At 66.4% G+C, this 19,844-nt stretch overlaps 2 protein-coding genes across 3 annotated transcripts in view; one reads left to right on the top strand and one right to left on the bottom strand.

The window, feature by feature from the left end:
- RNASEH2C (ribonuclease H2 subunit C) overlaps positions 1-14,356 on the top strand; it is a 56,063-nt gene extending 41,707 nt beyond the window's left edge. The window contains exon 5 of one of the 2 annotated variants that reach the window (XM_084893846.1): positions 14,346-14,356. The gene's annotated coding sequence lies outside the window, so the exon portion shown is untranslated. Of the gene's footprint in view, positions 1-4,573; positions 4,584-14,345 lie in introns of those variants that run through there. The other variant, XM_084893847.1, reaches the window with a different exon arrangement.
- On the bottom strand, positions 467-19,332 carry PCNX3 (pecanex 3). Its single transcript, XM_084893854.1, is given in 36 exon segments — positions 467-1,086; positions 1,161-1,456; positions 1,535-1,668; positions 2,042-2,309; positions 2,312-2,315; positions 2,641-2,871; positions 2,982-3,129; positions 3,411-3,514; positions 3,854-4,084; positions 5,000-5,253; positions 5,860-6,075; positions 6,158-6,219; positions 6,557-6,686; positions 6,827-6,935; positions 8,275-8,452; positions 8,753-8,897; positions 9,625-9,775; positions 9,903-9,995; positions 10,097-10,202; positions 10,381-10,490; positions 10,637-10,728; positions 10,995-11,105; positions 11,201-11,372; positions 11,602-11,634; positions 11,877-12,030; positions 12,706-12,827; positions 14,207-14,342; positions 14,693-14,783; positions 15,203-15,381; positions 15,458-15,581; positions 16,052-17,176; positions 17,393-17,488; positions 17,573-17,612; positions 17,734-17,833; positions 18,034-18,221; positions 18,577-19,332. Coding segments are annotated over 36 exon segments (6,081 nt in total). The 5' UTR covers positions 18,730-19,332; the 3' UTR covers positions 467-891.
- Between the last annotated feature and the right edge of the window lie 512 nt (positions 19,333-19,844).

Below are 19,844 nucleotides of genomic sequence, written 5' to 3'. Positions count from 1 at the left end.
AGCCGCACGAACAAGCACGCCCGCCCCCCGGGCCACCCGGAGGGTGAGGACAGGCCACCTCGTGTCCGCTCTCCAGGCCAGAGCAGGTGCTCGGACCGCGGCTGCCGGGCACTGGCTGAGCGCTGGGTCCTGCTCTACACACTTCTGTCCTTAAAACCCGCAGACAGGCGTCACCTTCCTTGTGGGGGAGAAATTAGTCCAGAGGAAGGTCTGGGCCACATAAGGCCAGTATCAGGGCTGATAATTGTAGGAGCCAGCCACTGTAACCGTCTTCACATGCCACACAGGTGAGAAGAAATGGAATAAAATGGATTTTAGGTCAAGGCTTGAAAAGGGAATGGGACTAACAGTGTGTCTTCTGAACTTTCCTCATCCCCATCCTTTACACTCCTCTCCACGCTCACTCACTGACTGGCCAACTCTCCCTTCCACCCAAACATCCCCACACAGAGTAGAAAGCACCAACCAAAATCAAAAATAGTGTTATTAATTCTGGTGTCTCCGAAGCACGGAAGAAAAAAAGGAACAGAAACCACCCTTCCCACACTCAGCCCGGTCCCGGCGAGGCTGCCCGCAGGCAGTGCGGCCCTGCAGGCAGTGCGGCCAGAGGCCCAGTCCTGGCCGCAGGCTGAAGCGGGACCAGCCCATGGGTTTGGCTCTGGGCCCGGCTGGGAGGCTCCTGCCTCCGTTTGGAAGTCCAGGCCCTGGACTCGGGTTGAGAGATCAAGGGTCAAGGTAAGAATTCTGGCCACTCAGTCTGGCGCTCTGGCTAAGGCGACCAGAGGTCAGGCTCAGCCGTGGACAGAAGCCAAAACCCTTCGTCCTGTGGTCCAGCAGAGGCCGAGGCCATGGTCCAGGTGACTGAGTCCCGGCGGGATCCAGAGGGGGCGCTCAGTACTGATGGTCCAGCAGGGGCTGGGCGGCGGGGCTCTCCCGCTCCTCGGAGGGGGCAGGCCAGTCTCCCGGGGCCCCCGGGGGCGTGCCGCTCTCAGGAGCACTGCTGTCCAAGCAAGGAATGTCCTGGGCTGCTCTGGGGGGTGAGGCGTCGGTGCTGATGTCCAGGCTGAAGCTGAGGTCTAGGGGCGCCTGGGGGAGGGGGGACAGGTTGGTAGAAGGAAACCCGAGCTGCCCAGAACCCAGTCCTCCCACAGGATCCTTACCTGAGATTTGGGGGTGCCTTCTTTGGGGCTCCCTGAGGCTGGCTCCCCCTCGGATCCCCCTAGCCCCTTCCGACCCCCCAAGCTCCACTTCCCACTGGGACCTTCGGAATAGAGGAGACCAGGGCCCGGGGGCCTTGAGGGCCGGGGACCCTCAGTGGGGGCCGGTGAAGCGGGGGGCTGTCCAGGGAGCCGAGGGGGCGGCCACTGCAGCAGGGGGGGGCGGCCATCGCCGGAGCTGCTGAGGGAGGGCCTCGGGCCCCAGCCGGCGCCCGGCAGGAGGAGCTGGTCGCCACTGCCTGTGGAGGACAGATAAGCGGGCAGAGACTCAGCCGGGCCGGCCCCTCGCTCACTGGCTCGGCCTGGCCTCGGCTCACCTGCCGTGTTCTCGGGCGTGGGGTGCGCCAAGGGCGGGTTATTGCTGAGGGCGGTCAGGCCGCCGCCCCCGCCACAGTCCGAGTCGTCCACGTTCCCGCCACTGTTGCAGCCGGCACCGCAGCCCTTGTGAAGCCTGGGGGGGGCGAAGAGGTTGGTGGAAAGGCCAGAGACCTCACAAACGGAAGTGCTCAGTCCGGGACAAGCCTCTGACATTCCTGAGCCCTGGGGTGCCGTCTGCGCTCCGGGTCTGTCAGGAAGGCCTTCCCCACGGCTCGCAGGCTAAAGGCCAGCTTCGGCTGGGGGCTGGGGTGGGGCCAAGTCAGCTCTGGGAAGGGGTCAGCTCTGGCTCCATCCTGGCTCCGGCACTTCCTCCCCGAGACCCTGGAGGAAGTGGCTTCATCTCTCCGAGCCTCAGCTTCCTGCCCGTGAACCAGCCCCCAGGCGGGGGTGGGGGGTGGGGCGGTGGGGGGGTGGGGGTGAGGGGTGGGTGGGCGGCGAGGGCTCACCTTTCCCAGCTCTGCAGGAGCCAGCGGGCAATGGCGCCCAGGCTGACGGGGCCCCCCCACAGCGCCCGCAGCTGGGGGTGGCTGCCCGCCAGGGAGGTGGTGAGAGGCGACACGTAGATGGGGTAGCCGAGGGGCTGGTCGCAGGAGGAGTTGATCATGTTGCGGAGCGCCTGCTTGGCGTTCTGGATGCTGCCGCGCTCCGGGTTGCGGTTGCGCAGGAACACCAGCTCCTGCTGCTGCCCGGCCCACAGGCCGCGCACACACTCCGGTTCACCTGCGGGCCAAGGCGGGGTCAGGGCTGCGGGGGCCGGGGCCGGGGGGCTGTGGGGGACAGGGTCAGGGGGCTGTGGGGGACGGGGTCAGGGGGCTGCGGGGGGACGGGGTCAGGGGGCTGCGGGGGGACGGGGTCAGGGGGCTGTGGGGGACGGGGTCAGGGGGCTGCGGGGGGACGGGGTCAGGGGGCTGCGGGGGGCGGGGTCGGGGGGGCTGCGGGGGGACGGGGTCGGGGGCTGCGGGGGGACGGGGTCGGGGGCTCCCGGGGGACGGGGCGGGGGGGCTGCAGGGGGACAGGCCGGGCCGGGCCGGGGGCGGTAACCCACCTTGATGACGCGGAAGCTGAGGTGGCGCCGGTTGAGCATGATGATCTTGTACTCGTCGGAGGCGTCGTCCAGCACGTGGCGCAGCGCCAGCAGCGAGGGCGTGTTGCTCAGGATGGCGCTGCGCCAGGCCGGGTCGCCCTCGTGCGAGATGACCAGCCGCTCCTCGTTGGCGGCGATGGCGTCGTACAGGGCGGCCGGCTCCTCGTACTCGTCCGGGGACGTGAAGTGGTCCTGCAGGAGGGGCAGGGGCGGTCAGGGCCCGGCCTGAGGCTGCACACACACACACACACACACACACCACACACACACACACCCCGCCCCCTGCCCGCCGCCTCTCCCACCTGGTGGAGCTTGAGGGCCATGCGGACCCCGGGGGCCACCACGCGGTGCAGCAGGTCCATGTCGGCGAAGACCCACTCGTCCCGCGGGGAGGTGATGCGGAAGTCGCCCTTGAAGAGGGCGTGCAGGCCGAACAGGAAGGGCTCCAGGCTGGGGAGGAGCGAGGTGAGCCGGGCTGCCAGCTCCGGCTCCGCGGGCAGCGGTCTGAGCTGAGGCCGTTCGTCATTCTGGGCCTCAGTTTCCTCGTCTGGACAAGGTCAGTTTCTGCCCAGTCCCTCCCGGGGAGGTGAGGAGCACAGGTCACGCTAGGGGGCGCCTTGCCCACTAGGGAGCCGCACTGAAGGAAGACCAGAGGCGCCTCCTGCTGGCCCCTGGCCTGGAACGCTCCGTGGGTGGGTGGGGGGTGACAGGCCCACGGACGGGGCGCTCACCTGGCAGACATGCTGTGCGAGGCTGTCCCCAGGGCCCGGCGGCCCAGCACGCAGAGGCCGAAGCACAGAGTGACCAGCGGCGAGTTCCAATCCTGATCCACGGGCTGTGGCACAAGGACCCCCATCCCCAGAGCCCAGCTCAGACCTGGGACAGAACGTGGGGTGGGTGGGGCTGAGGGGAGAGGGAGCCCCCAGAGGAGGCCTTGGGGAGCGGGGACAGACCTGGGAGGGATCGTGGGGTGGGTGGGGCTGAGGGTGAGGAGAAGGCCCCGGGGAGCGGGGACAGACCTGGGAGGGAACGTGGGGTGGGTGGGGCTGAGGGGAGAGGGAGCCCCCGAGGAGAAGGCCCCGGGGAGCGGGGCAGACCTGGGAGGGACCGTGGGGTGGGTGGGGCTGAGGGAGAGGGAGCCCCAGAGGAGGAGGCCCCGGGGAGCAGGGCAGACCTGGCTGCGCCGGGAGGCGCAGTACTGGATCCACTCCAGGTGCACGGCGCAGAAGGAGGGCAGCGAGAGGCCCGAGAGGCGCAGGTCGTAGTCCTCGTCCACGCTCAGGGAGAAGGTGGGGTCCGAGTCGGCGTAGCCGGGCGCCCGCACGGGCCGCAGGGCTGCCGCGATGCCCTCGTGGCTCAGCCACGCCTCCAGCTTGGGCGAGCGGCTCACGTAGTAGATGATGCTCTGAGGAGGCCAGGCGTCAGGGCGGGGCCCGGGCCGGCAGTGCCTGAGCCTGGCGGGCACTGCTGCCGGAGAGCGGGTACAGGGCTTCTCCCGGACCAGCAGGGCTCAGCCTCCTGAAGCCACAGGCAAATCTGCTCTCCCCTGGGCCACGCAAGCGCCACTCCTGAGCGGCCCTGGGAGGGCCCTGCACCGTGGCAAACGCTTGCTTCAGAAGATGCCCCGTTTGTGAGGGAAACTGAGGCTCGGACAAACCGCAGACCTGCCTGCATTCACACAGCAGGTGACTGAGGGGAGGTGGGATCCCAGGACCTTCAATCCCATGGTGCCATGGGGCCCAGACCCCAGAAGCTGGGAAGGCGGGCTGAGTGAGCGGGGCTGCCCACAGGCCAGTGCGTGACAGCCACAGGACCTACCCCCAGAAACAAGCCATCCTGCGCCCAGTCAGGGCCCCGGACCCCCAAGAGCCTGCTGGGCAAACGGAGGGGCGTCTGGAAGCCACGCGGAGGGGCCCCTCAGCTCAGTCATGGCGGCGGGAACGGCAGCAGCACCGTTCCCCCGGGGCTGAGGGCGGAGGGGGCAGCTGGAGAGGGCTGGCTGCCCTGCACACGAGGAAGGGCTACCAGCAGCCTAAGGCAGCATGGCTATGAGGTCTCTGGGGCTCCAGGCAGACCAGTTCCTGGCTGACCATCTCCACAGGCTGGGCCCACCAAGCCTCCAAGCACCAGAAAAGGGATGCGGGAGGGGCGGGCCTGGCACAGTAAGGGCTGCCCACTGCCTCCGTGCTACCTCCCCGGCGAGCCTTCTGAAGCAGTGCTGAGGCGGGCACCCAGCCTGCACACCGGGAGGCCTCTGCTTCCCGCGGGCACAACAGGCCCCACCCCGGAGCGGGCAGGGTGCCCGCCGGAGCGGCCGTACCTTCACGTAGTAGGTGATGAGGATCTTGCGGAGGTCGAAGACCTGCAGCATGGAGGCGGCGTTGTTGTCGCTGATGCTGTAGCCCTCCAGCACGTACTTGCTGGCCGTCACCTCCCAGGCCAGCCAGCGCTGCCCGAAGGCGGCGTTGAAGGACAGGACCCGCGGCAGGTGGCCGGGCTCGCAGCAGCAGCAGCCCTCGTCCTCCTCCACGCCCTCCGTGATGGCCTCCACCTCGCGCTGCTGGCAGTACGTGCCTGCGGGGAGCGCCCGTTCAGAGGACCCCAGGCCCTCCTCCCAGCGAGTGCGCAGGGGTGGCACCAGTCACCCTCCCAGCGGGGTGCTGTGTGCGTGAGCTAACAAGCAGGCGTCTTTCTCCCAACTCCAGGGGCACATGGGGTGGCAGTGGAGGGCGGGCTCTGGTCCCTCTCAGAGACAGACTGACGCTCACAGAGAAGGGGCTTTGCTGAGGGTGATGAGCTTAGAGGCCTGTGCACCGCCCGGGGCCGCTTTGAAGCGGGTATCCAGTGTGTGCGTCTCTCTGTGGGGAAGAAGCTAGTTCGCCCGCGGCGTGATGTGTGGCACCCAGCCTGGGCCATGGCCACAGCCACGGCCACGGCCACGGCCACGGGGCAGGCCAGCAGGCACGGGCGGGAGAACGCAGAGCTCCAGGCCCAAGCCTTCGCCATGCAGCCGCTCAGTCACAGCAGCCCCAAAGGCCCGGCAGGGACAGCCGTGGCCAAAGGAGGCCCTGCCACCCACTGCCCAGCCCGGCAGAGCCAGGAAGGAAGAGCCTTGCTCAAGGTCACCGGAAACCGGCAGAGCTGACTGGCACCAGCCTGCGCACACGGACAGCAGCTCACCCCGGAACTCCAGGCCGCGCAGCTGGAAGGTGACCAGGCCGTTGCCGACCTCGATGAGGTGCACCAGGGCGTTGAGGTAGTCGGAGGCCAGCACGAAGCAGTCGCCGGGGCCGTAGTTGCCCCAGCGGCCGAGGGCCAGGTCCCCGCACAGCGTGTGCTGCAGCGAGCGCGTCAGGTGCTCGTAGAAGATGGAGTTGAGGTTGTTGTCGTCGGCGCCTGGGCCCGGCACAGACAGGAAGTGGACAAGTAAGCGAGGCTCCTCCTCAGGAGACCCACCGGAAGCCCCGGGTGGCTGTACGCACCGGGTTCCGGTCCAGCTGGGTGACCAGGCGGGTGTTGGAATGATCCACACGTTTAGTGCTGTTTGTGGAGAGAGAGACAACACGGTGAGCTCAGACGGCAGTCCCGCCGTCCCTCACGTCCCGCTGACCGCCCCGGGCCCGGGCGGCTGCCAGCGGCACCGTTACTGAGGAGGAGGCTGAGACTCAGGCGGAGGACTCACAGGACCACGCGCCAAGAAGCCCAGGGAGTGGGCCCGAGGCCTGGGCGTGGCCTGGGTTTGCCCTCATCGGACCACCCACCCGAAGCCCACTCTGCCCGGCACCCCGCCGCCGCAGGGCCCCAGCTGCCCCCGCCTGCCTCAGGCAGCAGCCCGCCTCCGGGCCCTCGGGGTGGGTGCCGTCTCCCCGAGACTCACTTGTAGTCGCGCTCCCAGAACTTGAGGGGCCTCGCGTAGGACATGATGAAGACGGCGCTGCCCAGCAGGGGGTTGAGGGGCGTGGAGAAGAGCGCCGAGAGCAGGGCCTGGACGAACAGCATGGCCGAGTCTGGGCGCGACGAGTCAAGGAGGCGGCCGGACATTGGACCCTCCCGCCCCCTCACCCCCTCACCCGCCAATCCATCCCTGCACCCCTCCCGAGCCACGGTCCTCTCTGCACCCCGCCCAGGAGCGGGCGTAGGCGGGTACGGGGCACGGCGAAGGGCTGGGCGAAAGCGTGGAAAGCCGAGCCCCAGGTGATCTGCCAGGGCGCGATGTAGGTCAGCACAAAGCGCAGCTTGTACAGCAGGTCCCACAGCTGCAGGGTCAGAGGGAGAAGGTCAAAGACATGAGGTCACTCACAGAGTGGGGTCTACCAAGTGCCCACTCAGAGCCTTGGCGCAGCCCACTGGCTGCCCACATGGGAGTCAAGCTCAAGTTCACTCCCAGCCCTCTCTCTGGACCTGGCTCAAAGCCCTTGTTACCATTAGCAACCACACTGAGGGGCACTTAATTCGTCCAACCACTCGAGAGCTTTCCATTGCAGACTCCCTTCACAGCCGGAGGCTGAGGTTCAGAGGACGGAGCGCGGAACAGGACTGGCTCAGGCCATCCCTGGCAGTGAGGAGGCTGGCCTCGACTATGGGACCGAAGTCAAGACACAGTCACAGGCGCTGTGCTCAGAGATGAGCTGGCTCCCCGTCACCATGGGCCAGACCAGACCAGGCCAGAACGCCCAGCGAGCGAGAGGCTCGGGCCTACGAGGCGGCAAGACGGCAGGACCCAGGGCAGAGCCAGGACCAGTGGTTTGTTCACTGTGAGCCCAACCCACGGGAGTCCTGCAGCTGGCAGAGAGGGTTTGTTGTTGTTTTAGTTCTTTTTGAAAATATATATTTTTATTGATTTTAGAGAAGGAGAGAAACAGAGAGATAGAAACATCAGTGATGAGAGAGAATCATTGATCGGCTGCCTCCTGCACACCCCCCACTGGGGATCAAGCCCACAACCCAGGCGTGTGCCCCTGGCCGGGACTCTTCAGTCCGCAGGCTGACGCTCTATCCACTGAGCCAAACCAGCTAGGGCTGCAACTCAGCTCTTAACTGGGCTCCAGGGCTGTTGCTGCCAAGGGGCAGAGCTCAGAGGTCGGTGTCCGAGAACAAGGCTAAGACCCATCTACTGCTTACAAGACGGGTGGAGAGGTATCATCATTCAGAGGAAGACCGGGATTCACGTCCGGGTGGGGCCCAGCCAGTGTGGCTCAGTGGTTGAGCATTGATCTATGGACCATGAGGTCTTGGGTTCAATTTCCAGTCAGGGCACATGCCCAGGTTGCAGGCTCGATCCCTAGTATGGTGTGTGCAGCCAGTTGACGCTACTCTTTCTATCCCTCTCCCTTTCTCTCCAAAATCAAATAATATATATGCGTGTGTGTGTGTGTGTGTGTGTGTGTGTGTGTGTAAATAAACACAAATCCTAGCTGGCCACCAATCTCTCGGGGACCTGAAGCAAATCACTTACCCCGTTAGACCACACCTTCCTCTCGGCCCCTCTAGAAGCTGCCGGAAGGCCACAGCGGGCTGAGTGGGGCGGCAGCTAGAGGGGCGCAGGCCTGGCGAGTCACCTCCAGCCCGCACCGCCGGGAGCCCCGTGCGGCTCACCTTGCTGCACAGCAGGGACATGAGGAAGTAGTCGAGCAGAAAGCCCTGGGAGAGGCGCGGGTAGTCGAAGTGGAAGAGCAGGACGGTGAAGGCCAGGGTCAGGTACTGCTGGGGTGGACAGCAGAAGGCCGAGCGCAGCAACTTCAGCCCGGCCACGGTCATCAGCAGCGCCCGGCAGCTGCGGGGGAGGGGCAGGCACTGTGTCAGTTGCCTGGCGGGGTGGGGGAGGGGGGGTGGGGAGGGGGGCGCTCAGGGCACAGGGGCTGTGCTGTCTGGGCTCTCTGGGCTGGCCCTGCTCTTCGGGCCGATGACACTTAGTCTCTGCCCTCTCAGGTCCCCTCCTTAGACCTATCTGGGAGACACACTGCTCCCGGACAGAGGTGAGGGGCTGGGCCCCCCCCCCCCCCCCCCCCCCCCGCCTGCGGGCAGAGCAGGCCGTTTCCTCCGGCCCAGTCCGAGCGGTGGGGGCGGTCCTCACTAGAGGCAGAACTTGTCCGGGTGGCTGACCACCGTGTGGGCGTCCACCGTGAGGGCGTTGAGCACCACGGCGGGGTACAGGAGGTACTTCTCCACGCACTGCAGGCCGGCGTACAGCTTCTCGAACCACATCACCTGGGCGGCGCCTGCAACACGAGGCGCCATTGTCAGCCCTGCCCTCCATCCTCCGCCGCAGAGCGGGCAGGCGTGCCTCGGAGGAACCGGGGAGGGCAGACCTGGGCGCGGGGTCCCGGGCCCCGGAGACTGTGTGGGAGGCGGTGATCTCTGCAGCGCACAGAGGTGCGGGGCCTGGGCAGGGCGCACTGAGGGGCTGAGGGCGGTGCTCCAAGATGCCACAGCCGCACAGGCGGTGGGTGAGGCCAGGTACACAGTGACCTGAGCTCTAGGGCCCTTCTGAAGGGCTTGGCTCGAGCTAATTATAACCACATGGAAAAGCTGGCCCAGGGGCGAAATCTGCCATCGTTTTATAAAAACAAGGCCCGTGGACCTCGGTAGAACAGACCCAGACGATTAAATACAGACTCCAGGGAGCTTGCTGCCCCGCCCGGTGACAATGTGCACCGGACGGATTCAGTCCGCCAGTAACAGCCGGTGATTCCGGACCAGAGAGCTCTGCAAGGCCCGGACTTCTCCCCTCTCCTCGGAGAGCACGGTGAGCAGAAGAGGGCAGAGCAGGCAGGGAGGGCACAGCGGGGGCCAAGCAGGCCCAGCGGCAGGCGAGGGCAGCGAGGGCCGTGAAGCAGAGGGCAGCCCAGGAGGAGGCTGCCCCCTGCTGGCACTCTGAGCCGAGAGGACCACATGGCTCAGCCAGGAAGTCAGGCAGGCGGTGGGGTGGAGGGTCCCGGCACTCACCGCGCACTTCGTACTGGCTGTACTCCAGCGGCTTCAGCACAGGCTGCGACAGGCAGAACCAGGGCAGCTGCTTGCGGAGCTGCGGCAGCAGGTAATGTGTGAAGAAGCCCACGGCCCCGGCCAGTGCGTACAGCACGAACCCCAGCACGGACTGCAAGAGAGGCCAGAGGCTCAGCCACGGGGGGAGCGAGGGGCACAGGGGCCTTGGGCACAGGCTGGGCAGGGGCCTCAGATAAAGTGGGCGCCCGCAAGCACCAAGTGGGGCTCGCCACACAGACCTTCAGGGCAATGAAGACGGTGCTGGCGCTGATGGCGAAGGTGAGCACGGCGATCACCACACACATCACCAGGTCGGAGTGCAGGACCTCGCGCTGCGGGGCCAGGAGAAACCAGCTGGGTGCCCGCCGCCCAGTGGCCGACAACACCTCTCTCAGCGCCCTCCCAGGACCAGAGCCCCGCCCTCGGCCCTCACCACAGACTGGCGCATCTTGTCTGGCAGGGGGTCGGGGGGCTCGGCCCGGGCTGTCTCCAAGCTCCGCTCCTCCAGCTCGGGGAAGAGCTTGCTCCGGATCAGGGACCTGGGGGGTGGTGAGAAGAACCAGGTTCCAGGTCTGGAGAGGCCCCCTCCGCCCACAGCCCCAAGGTCAGGAGGTGACAGGCACATGCAGTCCCACAGACCGCCGCCCCCAACCCTTGCCATGCAGACACACATACGAACACACGTGTGCACACGGACTGGCACATGCAGGCACCCACCAGAGCACGGTGGGGTCGCTGCTCTGCCGGCTCAGGTGGTAGGACAGGGCCACCAGGAGGCCGCAGAAGACGGAGAAGAGGACTGGGACGTGCTGCTCTGGCCAAGGAGTCTGGGGAGAGAAGGCATGCCGGCCGGGCGGGAGGTGAGGGGGGAGGGGGGCCACCCCCGGGAGAAGCCGCTGCTGAGCTAAGCCCGATACACAGCCCGTCTCGGCAGCCCCTGGGCCTCAGCGCACCCCGCCCCAGTCACCGCTACCTTGATGGCCCCGAGGCAGAAGCCGTAGAGCAGCGCGGCCGCCAGCAGGCTGCGGGAGAGGCTGAAGACCGCGGTGAGCGGGCTGGTGGCGGCTGCGAGGGAGGAAACGGCAGCTGAAGCCCTGCTCCCGCCCGCCGGCCCCCTCACTGCCCTGCTCCCCTCACCTCCCAGAGGCCAGCCTCCGGGGACCCCATCCCTGGCCCCTCTCAGTCCCCCAGCCCTGAGAGGCCTCCGGAGCTCCTGGCATTTGGGGGTTTAAACCACTTGCCTGGGGAGGAGAGGAACAAACAGCTCTTCAAGTCCATGGTGCCTCCTGGGGCCCCCGCCCCCAGCCTCCCAGCGCCCTGCGGGCACGTACCTGTGCCCCCGAAGCCGTGCATGTCTATCTGCTCCAGCAGGTACATGAGGCAGGTGTTGACTTGGGGCAGGAGGCCCAGGAGGAAGACGAAGGGGAAGCACAAGGTAAACACTGGGAGGGCGAGGGGGGCCCGGTCAGCCTGGGGACTGGCCCAGGCCCACCCGAGGCTGTGCTCCCCGCGCCCCTGCAGCCCTGCCCAGGCTCACCAGTGGCCACATCGCGGGCACAGAAGAAGAAGGAGGCGGAGAAGAGCGTGAGGCCGTAGAGCGAGACGGGCGGGAAGGGCTGGGCCGAGCCGAGGGCGTCCAGCAGCCAGATGAGCAGGCAGCAGATGCAGAAGTAGACCGGCCGGCTGTATGCGATCACCCAGTTGTGGCCCTGGGAAGCGGGCCTGTGAGGAGCGGGGCCTCCCACCGACCACCCTGCACGCTGTGCACACTCAGGCGCGTACATGCACTCAGGCGCCCAGGCCTGGCCCGGGACCGAAGACAGAAAGCCTGGCCGGGAGGGGCAGGAGGACGGAGGACTGGGGCTGGCCGAACCCGCCCTTCCCGGCCCAGCCCCGCCCGGCCCAGCCTCCTGGCACAGGCTGCCCTCCAGGACTCACGTGCATGGGCGACGCCGCGTCAGGCTGGACGCTCTGGAAGAGAGGGAGCCACACTGCATGGGCGCCAGCACCCTTGGGGGACAGAGGCCCCAGGAGCCCCTGAGTGCTACCACCGGGCTGTTATGAGTGACAGGGAAGGACCCTAAACTGCACTGAGCCCAGTTCTCCCGTTTGTAAGATGGGGCTGGCTTAGGGGGTGAAGGCACCTTGCCTTCTGCCTGCTCACCGCCCTCGGACAGGCCGTGGGAAGGGCTGGGAGAGGGGAGGAGCCTGACCTTCAGCAGGGAGTACTGGCAGGAGGCGATGACCAGGCAGAACTGGAAGACCCAGATGTCGGTGAAGAAGCCCTTGAGCAGCAGCAGGTAGCCTAGGAAGGCGACCAGGCTGCTCAGGCCCACACCGAGGACGTTCTCCAGGAGCCCCCGGGTCCTGGAGAGACAGCGGCCGTCACACACCTCCTCACCGCTAACGGGCGCCAGACCTGACCACAGAGGCCCCGTCTGGGCCTGTGCTCAGGCCAGGCTCATCCTCTGACCTCTGACCTCTCAGGGGCGTGGCCAGGTTGCACCTGCTCCAGGAAGCCACCTTGTGCCCCAATCTGTGCCCCCTCTAGAGACTGAGGGCTCCAGGTGCCACCACTCGTGGGACCTGCCCATGCCCAGCGAAGGCATGCCACCCTCTGACCCAGGCCGTGCTCAGCACACGCTGCTCAGAGCCTGGGGGACCCAGTACACAGGAAGCCAGGACGGGGGTCCAAGGCCGAACTGTCCACACAGACAACAAGTCATCGGACTTTCTGGGCCTCAGTTTCCCGAGAAATGGGTGACAAATAGCTTGTCAGCTTTTTAGGCAACAGGACTCAATCTAGCCAAATGTGCTATAGAAACAAATGACATGATAGACTGAAAAGGAGTTTGAGCAGAGCTTTGGGAGAGAGTGTTACCCACTTGGCCATCCCCTTGTGCCCAGGGGAACCTAAAGAAACCCCACTGCAGACTGGTCTTCGGGGCCCCTCAGAGCCCCAGCAGTCAGGCTCTCTGACGCCATGACAGCCTCCACATGCACGAAGTCCGGAAGGGACGGGGGCTAACGGCGGGCACTCACCGGTCCAGCAGGGCCAGCAGGGCCAGACGCTCGTAGCGCACAGACGTCCAGTGGCCGGGGAAAAGCCAGTACTTGTAGCTGTGCTGGGCTCGGGGCGGGGCCTCCTCCATCAGTGTCTGCTCCTGGGATTCGTGCAGGGAGTCCTGGTCCAGCAGGTCAAACTGCAGTCCCCACAGCCGCGGCCATCAGCCCGGCGCCCTCTCCACAGTCCATCCCCCTCCCCCGCTTACCCGCCCCCCCCCCTCGCATACTATACTGGTGGACCACTCCCTCCAGCACAGAAAGTCCCCACCTTCCAGCAGCCCCGTGCCCTGCCCTGACTCTCCACTGCAAGGGCCTCCTCATGGCTCGAGGTTCCCAGGACATGGCTCACGCCTGCCCGGGACTACTCCCGCGTCTGTCTGTCCTCTCCGCTCGGGCAGCACCTCCTGCCTCTTCCGGGGCTCAATGAAGTTCACCTTGTCCTTCAGGACTCAGTGTCCATGCTGCTCATCTCCCAGACAGAGCCATCGGGGTCACTCTGACTAGCCACCCTGGCGCCCACAGAACACCGGCTCGGACAGACCTGGTGCCACTGTCACTGCTACAACCTCTTTGATTTGTGTTCTTCATTCCCCAAGTACTTATGGGGCACAGCCTTGGGCCTGGCTGGGTGCTGGGCCGGGGATGTAAGGGAGAGCAGGAACACACTGCACGCCCTTGGAGGTGACTGGCGGCTGTGCAGGACAGCGCAGCTGCCCCGTGTGGAAGTGAAGGAGAACGTGTGCCTCAGGCAGAGGCACTGGGGCTTCTGCGCAGTGCCCAGGGTCTGCCCGTGGGCCTGGGTGTTAGAGGCCTGAGTGCTCTCCTATCACCACTCTAACCTCCGAATCTCTGTTCCACGCCTGCCTAGTACTTCCAGCTCTGGCTGACCCTGCAAATTACTGTCCTAATCAGGACACTTTTAAGAGTAAGAGAGCCCTGTGGCTGCTGAGATGACAGGCAGAACACTGGCCCCAAGCTACCCCACGTGTCAGGGAGCAGCAGTTACCGTCTGGTAAGTTAAACTGCCCCTTCTGTAAGGATTCGCAAACAACTGTCATCCCCACTGACTGTGGCCCCTCCAGGATTAAGACGATGCTCCACGCCCAGCCCGTGGCTCAGGGGCTGAGCATCAGCCTATGGACCAGGAGGCCATGGGGGATTCCCGGCCGGGGCATGTGCCTGGGTTGTGGGCTCCATCCCCAGTGTGGGGCGGGCAGGGGCAGCTGATAATGATTCTCTCTCAACACTGGTGCTTCTCTCTCCCTCTCTCTCTCTCCTTTCCTCTCTGAAATCAGTGAGAACATGTTAAGAAAAAGACGATGCTCCAGCTGCATCTGCTGAGTAAGCAGCTCCCTGAACTATTCAGATCCAGGCAAATCCTGTGCCAGCCACCGAAGCCCGGAACAGACACCTGCAGGCGCCGGAGCCCTCCCTCCCCCCGCCCTCCGCAGGTCCCCGCCGGGCCGACGGCGCTCACCTCCGGGATCTCCAGGGGCACTCGGCGCACCTGCATGCCCTGCAGCACCACGGGCCGCGGCTGCAGCAGGTTCAGGCCGCCGGCCGCCTCGGGGACGTCAGCCGAGTGGAAGCTGGAGGAATGTGAGTGGCGGTCCCTGTGGAAACCACAGCCGTGGGGTCAGGGCCGTTGGCTCTGGGCGGGGTTGGGGCCAACACAGGCCATAACTGGAGGGGCTGCTCAGAGCAGGAAAAGAACAGAATCGGGGGCTCCAGAGGGGGCAGGAGGCCCTGGGTTCCTGGAAGACCCTGGAAGCCTCCTGCTTAAAAGTATCATGGACTCAGGGACCCAATAGGTCCTGCAGGCCTGCCTTCACTGCCCCTTCCCCAACCCAGCGAACGGAGACATGGGAGACGCACAGAGCCACTGCCACCCCCACCTGGGCCTCCAGTTCAGCCTGGGAGAGAAAACGTCTCAGAAAGGGCAGCCCACACCGGGAAGACTCACCAGGTCCCATTGGCTGCCTGATCGCCCTGCTGCCCTACGGGGTTCTCGTAGCCGCCTCCAGCCAGCCCGAAGGTGTAGGAGCGCCGCACGCCTGGAGCAGGGGTGAGGGCGTTGGACAACATGTCAGAGACAGGAGCACCAAGGCCCGACCCACGGGGACACCACAGCCTTTGAGAGCACTCTGCTGTGTCCCCCTGCCCAGCCCGAGGACAGAGCAGAGGGAGGGCCTGCACTCGGGCACCCGGTGCAGATCCCATTCTACCACCGGCTCAGCCTCTGACTGCAGGCTGCGCCTCAGCTTCCTCATCAGCAGGCTGGGCAGGAGACCACCCACATCTCAGAGGCCGCGGGTGGGATGCAGGCAAGGCGCTCAGCAGAGGCCAGAGGTGCGGACGTCCCCACGGCGAGCACTGCTGCGGGGCTGACGAGGCCGGGCAGGAGGAAGGGGGGCGCTGGGCGGCCGGAGCCAGAGGCTGGGCCTGCAGGGCCCTCGGGGCTCGGGAGGCTCACCGCTCTCATCGTAGAAGTAGTGCACGGCGCCCTCCGAGGTGTCGTCGAAGGTGCAGGCCTCGTGCACGTTGGCGCCGGCCCGAGTGAGCAGCAGCGAGGAGGCGAAGTGCAGGGCGGAGGGCAGCGTCAGCGCACGGGAGTGGGAGGAGGCCCGGGCCCGCTGCGCCTCGTGCAGGCTGCTGGACAGGTCCGCGCGGGTCAGCAGCTCCCAGAGCCCGTGGGCCCCCCCGCCCTCCGACCGGGGCAGGCGCTCACCTCGGGGGCGAGCCCATGACAGACGCTGGGGGCGTGGGGTTACTGCCCGCGTTGTGGCGCCTCCGGATCGCCTGGGTCCGCCTCACGTTGCTCACGTGGTCCCGCTTTCCGGCCTCCTCAGCTGCTGCCCGGAAAGACCCCAGGCATAAGGGACAGAGGCTGAGACAGAGCTGCTGGGGCGGGCAGGCACTCCTGCCTGGAGCGAAGGTCAGGCCTAGTCCAACCATGCCCTGGTCCCGGCCCCCGTGAGGCCACCAACCGCTCATGCCAGCTCCCCGTCTGACAGTAAGGACAGTGCGACCTGCCCTGCCCACTGGGGGCCCAGGATGACGATGTGAGGCTGAGTCCTCAGGGCAGAGGTTTCAGGTACGAACCGCAGCACCCAGGGCAAGGTGCCGAGGCGTCTGCCCGTCTCCTCACAGCCCCGCTTACCTGAGGGGTTTGGCAGACAATGTCACTCAAGCGCTGAGCTCACACCCATCTGCTGCCTGAGACAGGCTGAGCCGACTGACCGGGCCCACTCCAGCCTGCCCCTTGTCTGAACCCAAGCCTCTAGCCGGCTCCCCACCCGCCCAGCCTGGAGCTGGCACTCACCTCCGCCCACAGCGCCTTCCTCCTGCAGCTCCCCCCGCCAACCAGGCTGGTTGGCAGCAGGTCCCCGGTGGGCCTCGGCTGACAGCACGGTGGGCTCCCCAGCAGCCAGCTCCACCCCTGCCTGCGCCTCCAGCTCGGCCTTGGAGCCAGCCAGGGGGGCCCGCAGGACATCGCCCCCCGCCCCATCCATGCTCAGCACACGGGCGTGTGTTTTGGCGCTGGCAGTACTAGGCGTCCGCTGGGTCCCGTAGGGCCGCTTGGGGGGCACGGCGGTCCCTTCCTCAGCCCCATGAGGGGCCCGGCGCTTCCGGGGACCCCCCGCCGCGCCCCGGGAGCTCTCCGGGGAGTAGCACGAAGAGGAGGAGCTGTCGGTGCTGTAGCGGCGCTGAGATCGGAGGCTGGAGGCCGGGCTCAGCTCACTGCCCTCGCTGGTGTCTTCGTCTTCAAAGAAGCCCCCGCCCTCCAGCAGGGGCCTGCGGGGGGCGTGGCCAGGCGGGGAGTGTCTCCGCACAGGCGGCCGCCGTTTGCTAGGCCGGAGCAGGGCCAGGTCCTTGGGCCGCACCACAAGGAGTGGCTCCGCTGGGCCCGGCGGTGTCCCCGCGCCTATGACCGTGTCAAAGGAGCGCAGCGTGTCATCGGAGGGCACGCCGGCGTCCGGCGAGGCCGGCAGCTCGGCCTCGGAGGGCGGGTCTGTGTCGCTGCCCTCGGGGGCGTGCCCGCCAGGGGGGCTGTCCAGGTGGGTTGAGTTGGTCTTCTCGCTCTTAAAGCTGCTCAGCGTCTCCCTGTCGGTGCCACTGAAGCAGGAGTCCGAGGAGCCAGCTTTCTGGGTCATGGGGTCCCCGGAGCCGCGCCGGTCCAGAGGCTGGTAGCCCCCCACGCCCCGGTGCTGTTCTCGGCGGCTGCTGGTCCTCACCAGGGCCCGGTCGGGCCGGGACAGGGTCAGGAAGCTCTTGCTCAGCTCCTGGCTGAGGCTCCCCTTCAGCAGGGGACTCATGGGAGTGTCAGCGACACTGCTCCCGCTCCAGGCGGCTCCGCCTCCAGCCAGGGGAGAGCGCTCCGAAGAATCCGTGCTGGGGAGAGAGGGGTCTGGGGCAGCCCCCAAGGGCGTCTGGGGAAGGTCTCCAACTGTCAACAGACGGAAGGCAGAGGTGAGTGAAGGACACGTTGCCAAAGGACCTGGCGGCTGAGGGACCCGGGGCCCGTGCTCTCTCTGAGAGCCCAGCAGGGGTAGGACCCCGAGGAGGCCCCCCCCAGAACAAAGAAAGCACCAGGGAAGCAAAGTTGGGGTGACCCTAAGACAAGACAGTCTTCCCCCAAGCCGCTCACACCAGGCCCACTCACTCAGCTTCTCCTGGGAGCTTAGCCTGAGCATCTCCCGATCGGCTGAGGTCAGGATCACGTTGTTGCTGCCCTGCTCCCGCACCAGCTCCTTGATGTCTGCAACCGAGACCCGAAGGCATCAGCAGGGCCCAGGGCGGCTGCCTGCCCTCCCCTTCCCCACGGCCACCTGCAGCCCCCTACCTCTGAGCGGCCCAGAGTCCTCCATCCGGGGAAGCAACTCCTGAGCAGATGGAAAAAGAAGTGAAGGGGAGAACAGGACAGGAAGTAAGCCCAGGACATACCCATGGTGGGGAGGGCTCCCAAGAGAGGAGCAGCAGAGGCCGGAGGCCGGGACCACTCACCGAGACCTGGTTGAAGCCAAACACGGAATGCTGGGAGCTACAGCGTACTGGGGGCGTGGAGCTCACTTTCCGAAACACTGTCATCTCCACTCCAGGGTCCCTGACAGGGGGAGAGAGCGTCAGCTAGGAACTACCCCTCTCTCTTCACATCGCACTTCCTCTGCCATCCCCGTCACTTCTCCGGCTCTCCCTCAATTCCAGCGCCAACCACAGAGCCGCACTGCCCACTCCTGGAGCCAATGTTCCCTAGGCCCCTCCTCCACCCTCCAGTGCTCAGGCCCAGGCGCCCGCCCCGCCCACCTGAGCGGGTTGCTGCCCCCCTGGGCAGCCTCCTCCTCCTGCTCCCCCAGGGTAGAGTTGCGCTTCTCCACAATCTCGCCCTGGTCAAACATGGCGTGCAGCCGGTAGTTCACGGTCTTGATGGTGGTGAAGATGACGGCCACCACGAGGCAGTACACGCCGGCCACCACCAAGCTGGGGGGCAGGACCTGGAGGGGTGGGCAGGAGCAGGTCAGGTCCCTTCTCAACAGCCCGACCCCCACGGTGTGGCTGCCACTCTCAAACTCACGAGCAGCTCTGCCAGCCCTCAGGGAAACCAGTGGGACACCTTGCCGGGGGTCCTGCCTCCTAACTCAAGAAATTACATGAGGTGCTCAAGGTCACCCAGCCCAGCGAAGGAAGAATCTGACTCCTCCACGCGATCCAAACTCTGCGGAGGTTCCTCTCTCCGCACCCCGGCACCCAGGGCGCAGTCCCGAACCCCTGCCAGGCTGCCAACCCTCGGTGACATCTGCCCTCACTCTGGGCGGCGGGAGTTACAGGTAGACGGCGGCGGGGTCTCACCATGTACAGCAGGAAGGGAAAGGTGAGCAGGAAGATCCAGACGTAGAGGTGGAAGCAGTTGGAGAAGGTGCTCTGGTGCGGGTCGAAGAACCAACCGCCGGTGAGCGAGGCCCACACCCCCTGGCGCAGTATCTGTAACACCTGCGACCCCATCGCCCCGCCACTGCTGCGCGCGCCCCGCTCCTGGGACCCTCATGGGGGCGGCCCCCGGCCCATGCCCCGCCTGGCGCCCGAAGGCCCCGGGGCTGGCCGCGCTCACGCCATGGCCTCCCCCGCAGGGAAGAGGGGTCCGCGGGGCGAGGCTGCGGGCAGGGGGCGGGGCCGGTCGGGGCAGTCAGCGGGGCCAGGCCAGGGCGCGGCGGGGGAGCCGCATCAGGGGCGGGGTCTGGGCCCCCACCCCCGACCCAGAACTGCTCCGAGAGGCCGAACCGGCGAGCGGGCGCGGGGCACGGGCCGGGCACCCGTCGGCGGCATCCAGAGGTGGGCGTGGGGTGGGTGCTCCGGAGACGCAGGCGACGGCTCCCCGGCTCCGGTCCGGGAGAGCCCCGGGACCCTGAGGTCCACTTCCGGGGTCACCGGTCACTCGCTCCGGGACCCACACTCGCCCCGCTCCCGCAGGCGCCGGGCCCAGGGGGAGGCCGGAAGAAGGTGCCGCGAGCCGCCAGCCTGCAGCGGCGCATGCGCCCGACAGGCCCGGTTGGGACCCGGAAAAGGAAAATCTGACGGCGTCGGAGCGCCGAGAAGCCGGAGCCCTCTGGGCATGCGCAGAGTCCAAGTCTACGGGAGGCGCAGCCACAGGGGAGAAGCCCTTGGGCGCATGCGCACACCTAGGCGTTGCCAACCGAGCGAAAACCACCGCTGGGTGGAACGGAAGGTGCTCGGGGGCGGGTCCAAGAGCCAACGGGCAGTGAGCGAGACCCCTTCCCCCCCCCAACCCCCACGCAGGAACTGTTAATTGGCGCAAAGCTCTTCCCATGCCCTTTGGCTCAGTGGACAGAGCGCCGGCCAGCGGACTGAAGGGTCCCAGTTCTGATTCTGCCCAAGGGCACATGCCTGAGTTGCGGGCTCCATCCCCAGTAGATGTTTCTCTCTCCCTCTCCCTTCCTCTCTGAAATCAATAAAGAAATATATATATATATATATATATATATATATATATATATATATATATATTTTTTTTTTTTTTTTTTTTTTTTTTAAAGCCCTCCCAGTGAAAGCGGTGGGGAAACGGATGGACGTGTGGACTCCTCAGGGTTACAGCGATTTCA

This window comes from Pipistrellus hanaki (genome assembly GCF_964339955.1).
Source record: "Pipistrellus hanaki genome assembly, chromosome: 9".
Lineage (NCBI taxonomy): Eukaryota > Metazoa > Chordata > Mammalia > Chiroptera > Vespertilionidae > Pipistrellus > Pipistrellus hanaki.
Note: the sequence above shows the minus strand (reverse complement) of the source record. Positions and strands in the feature narration are given on the sequence as shown.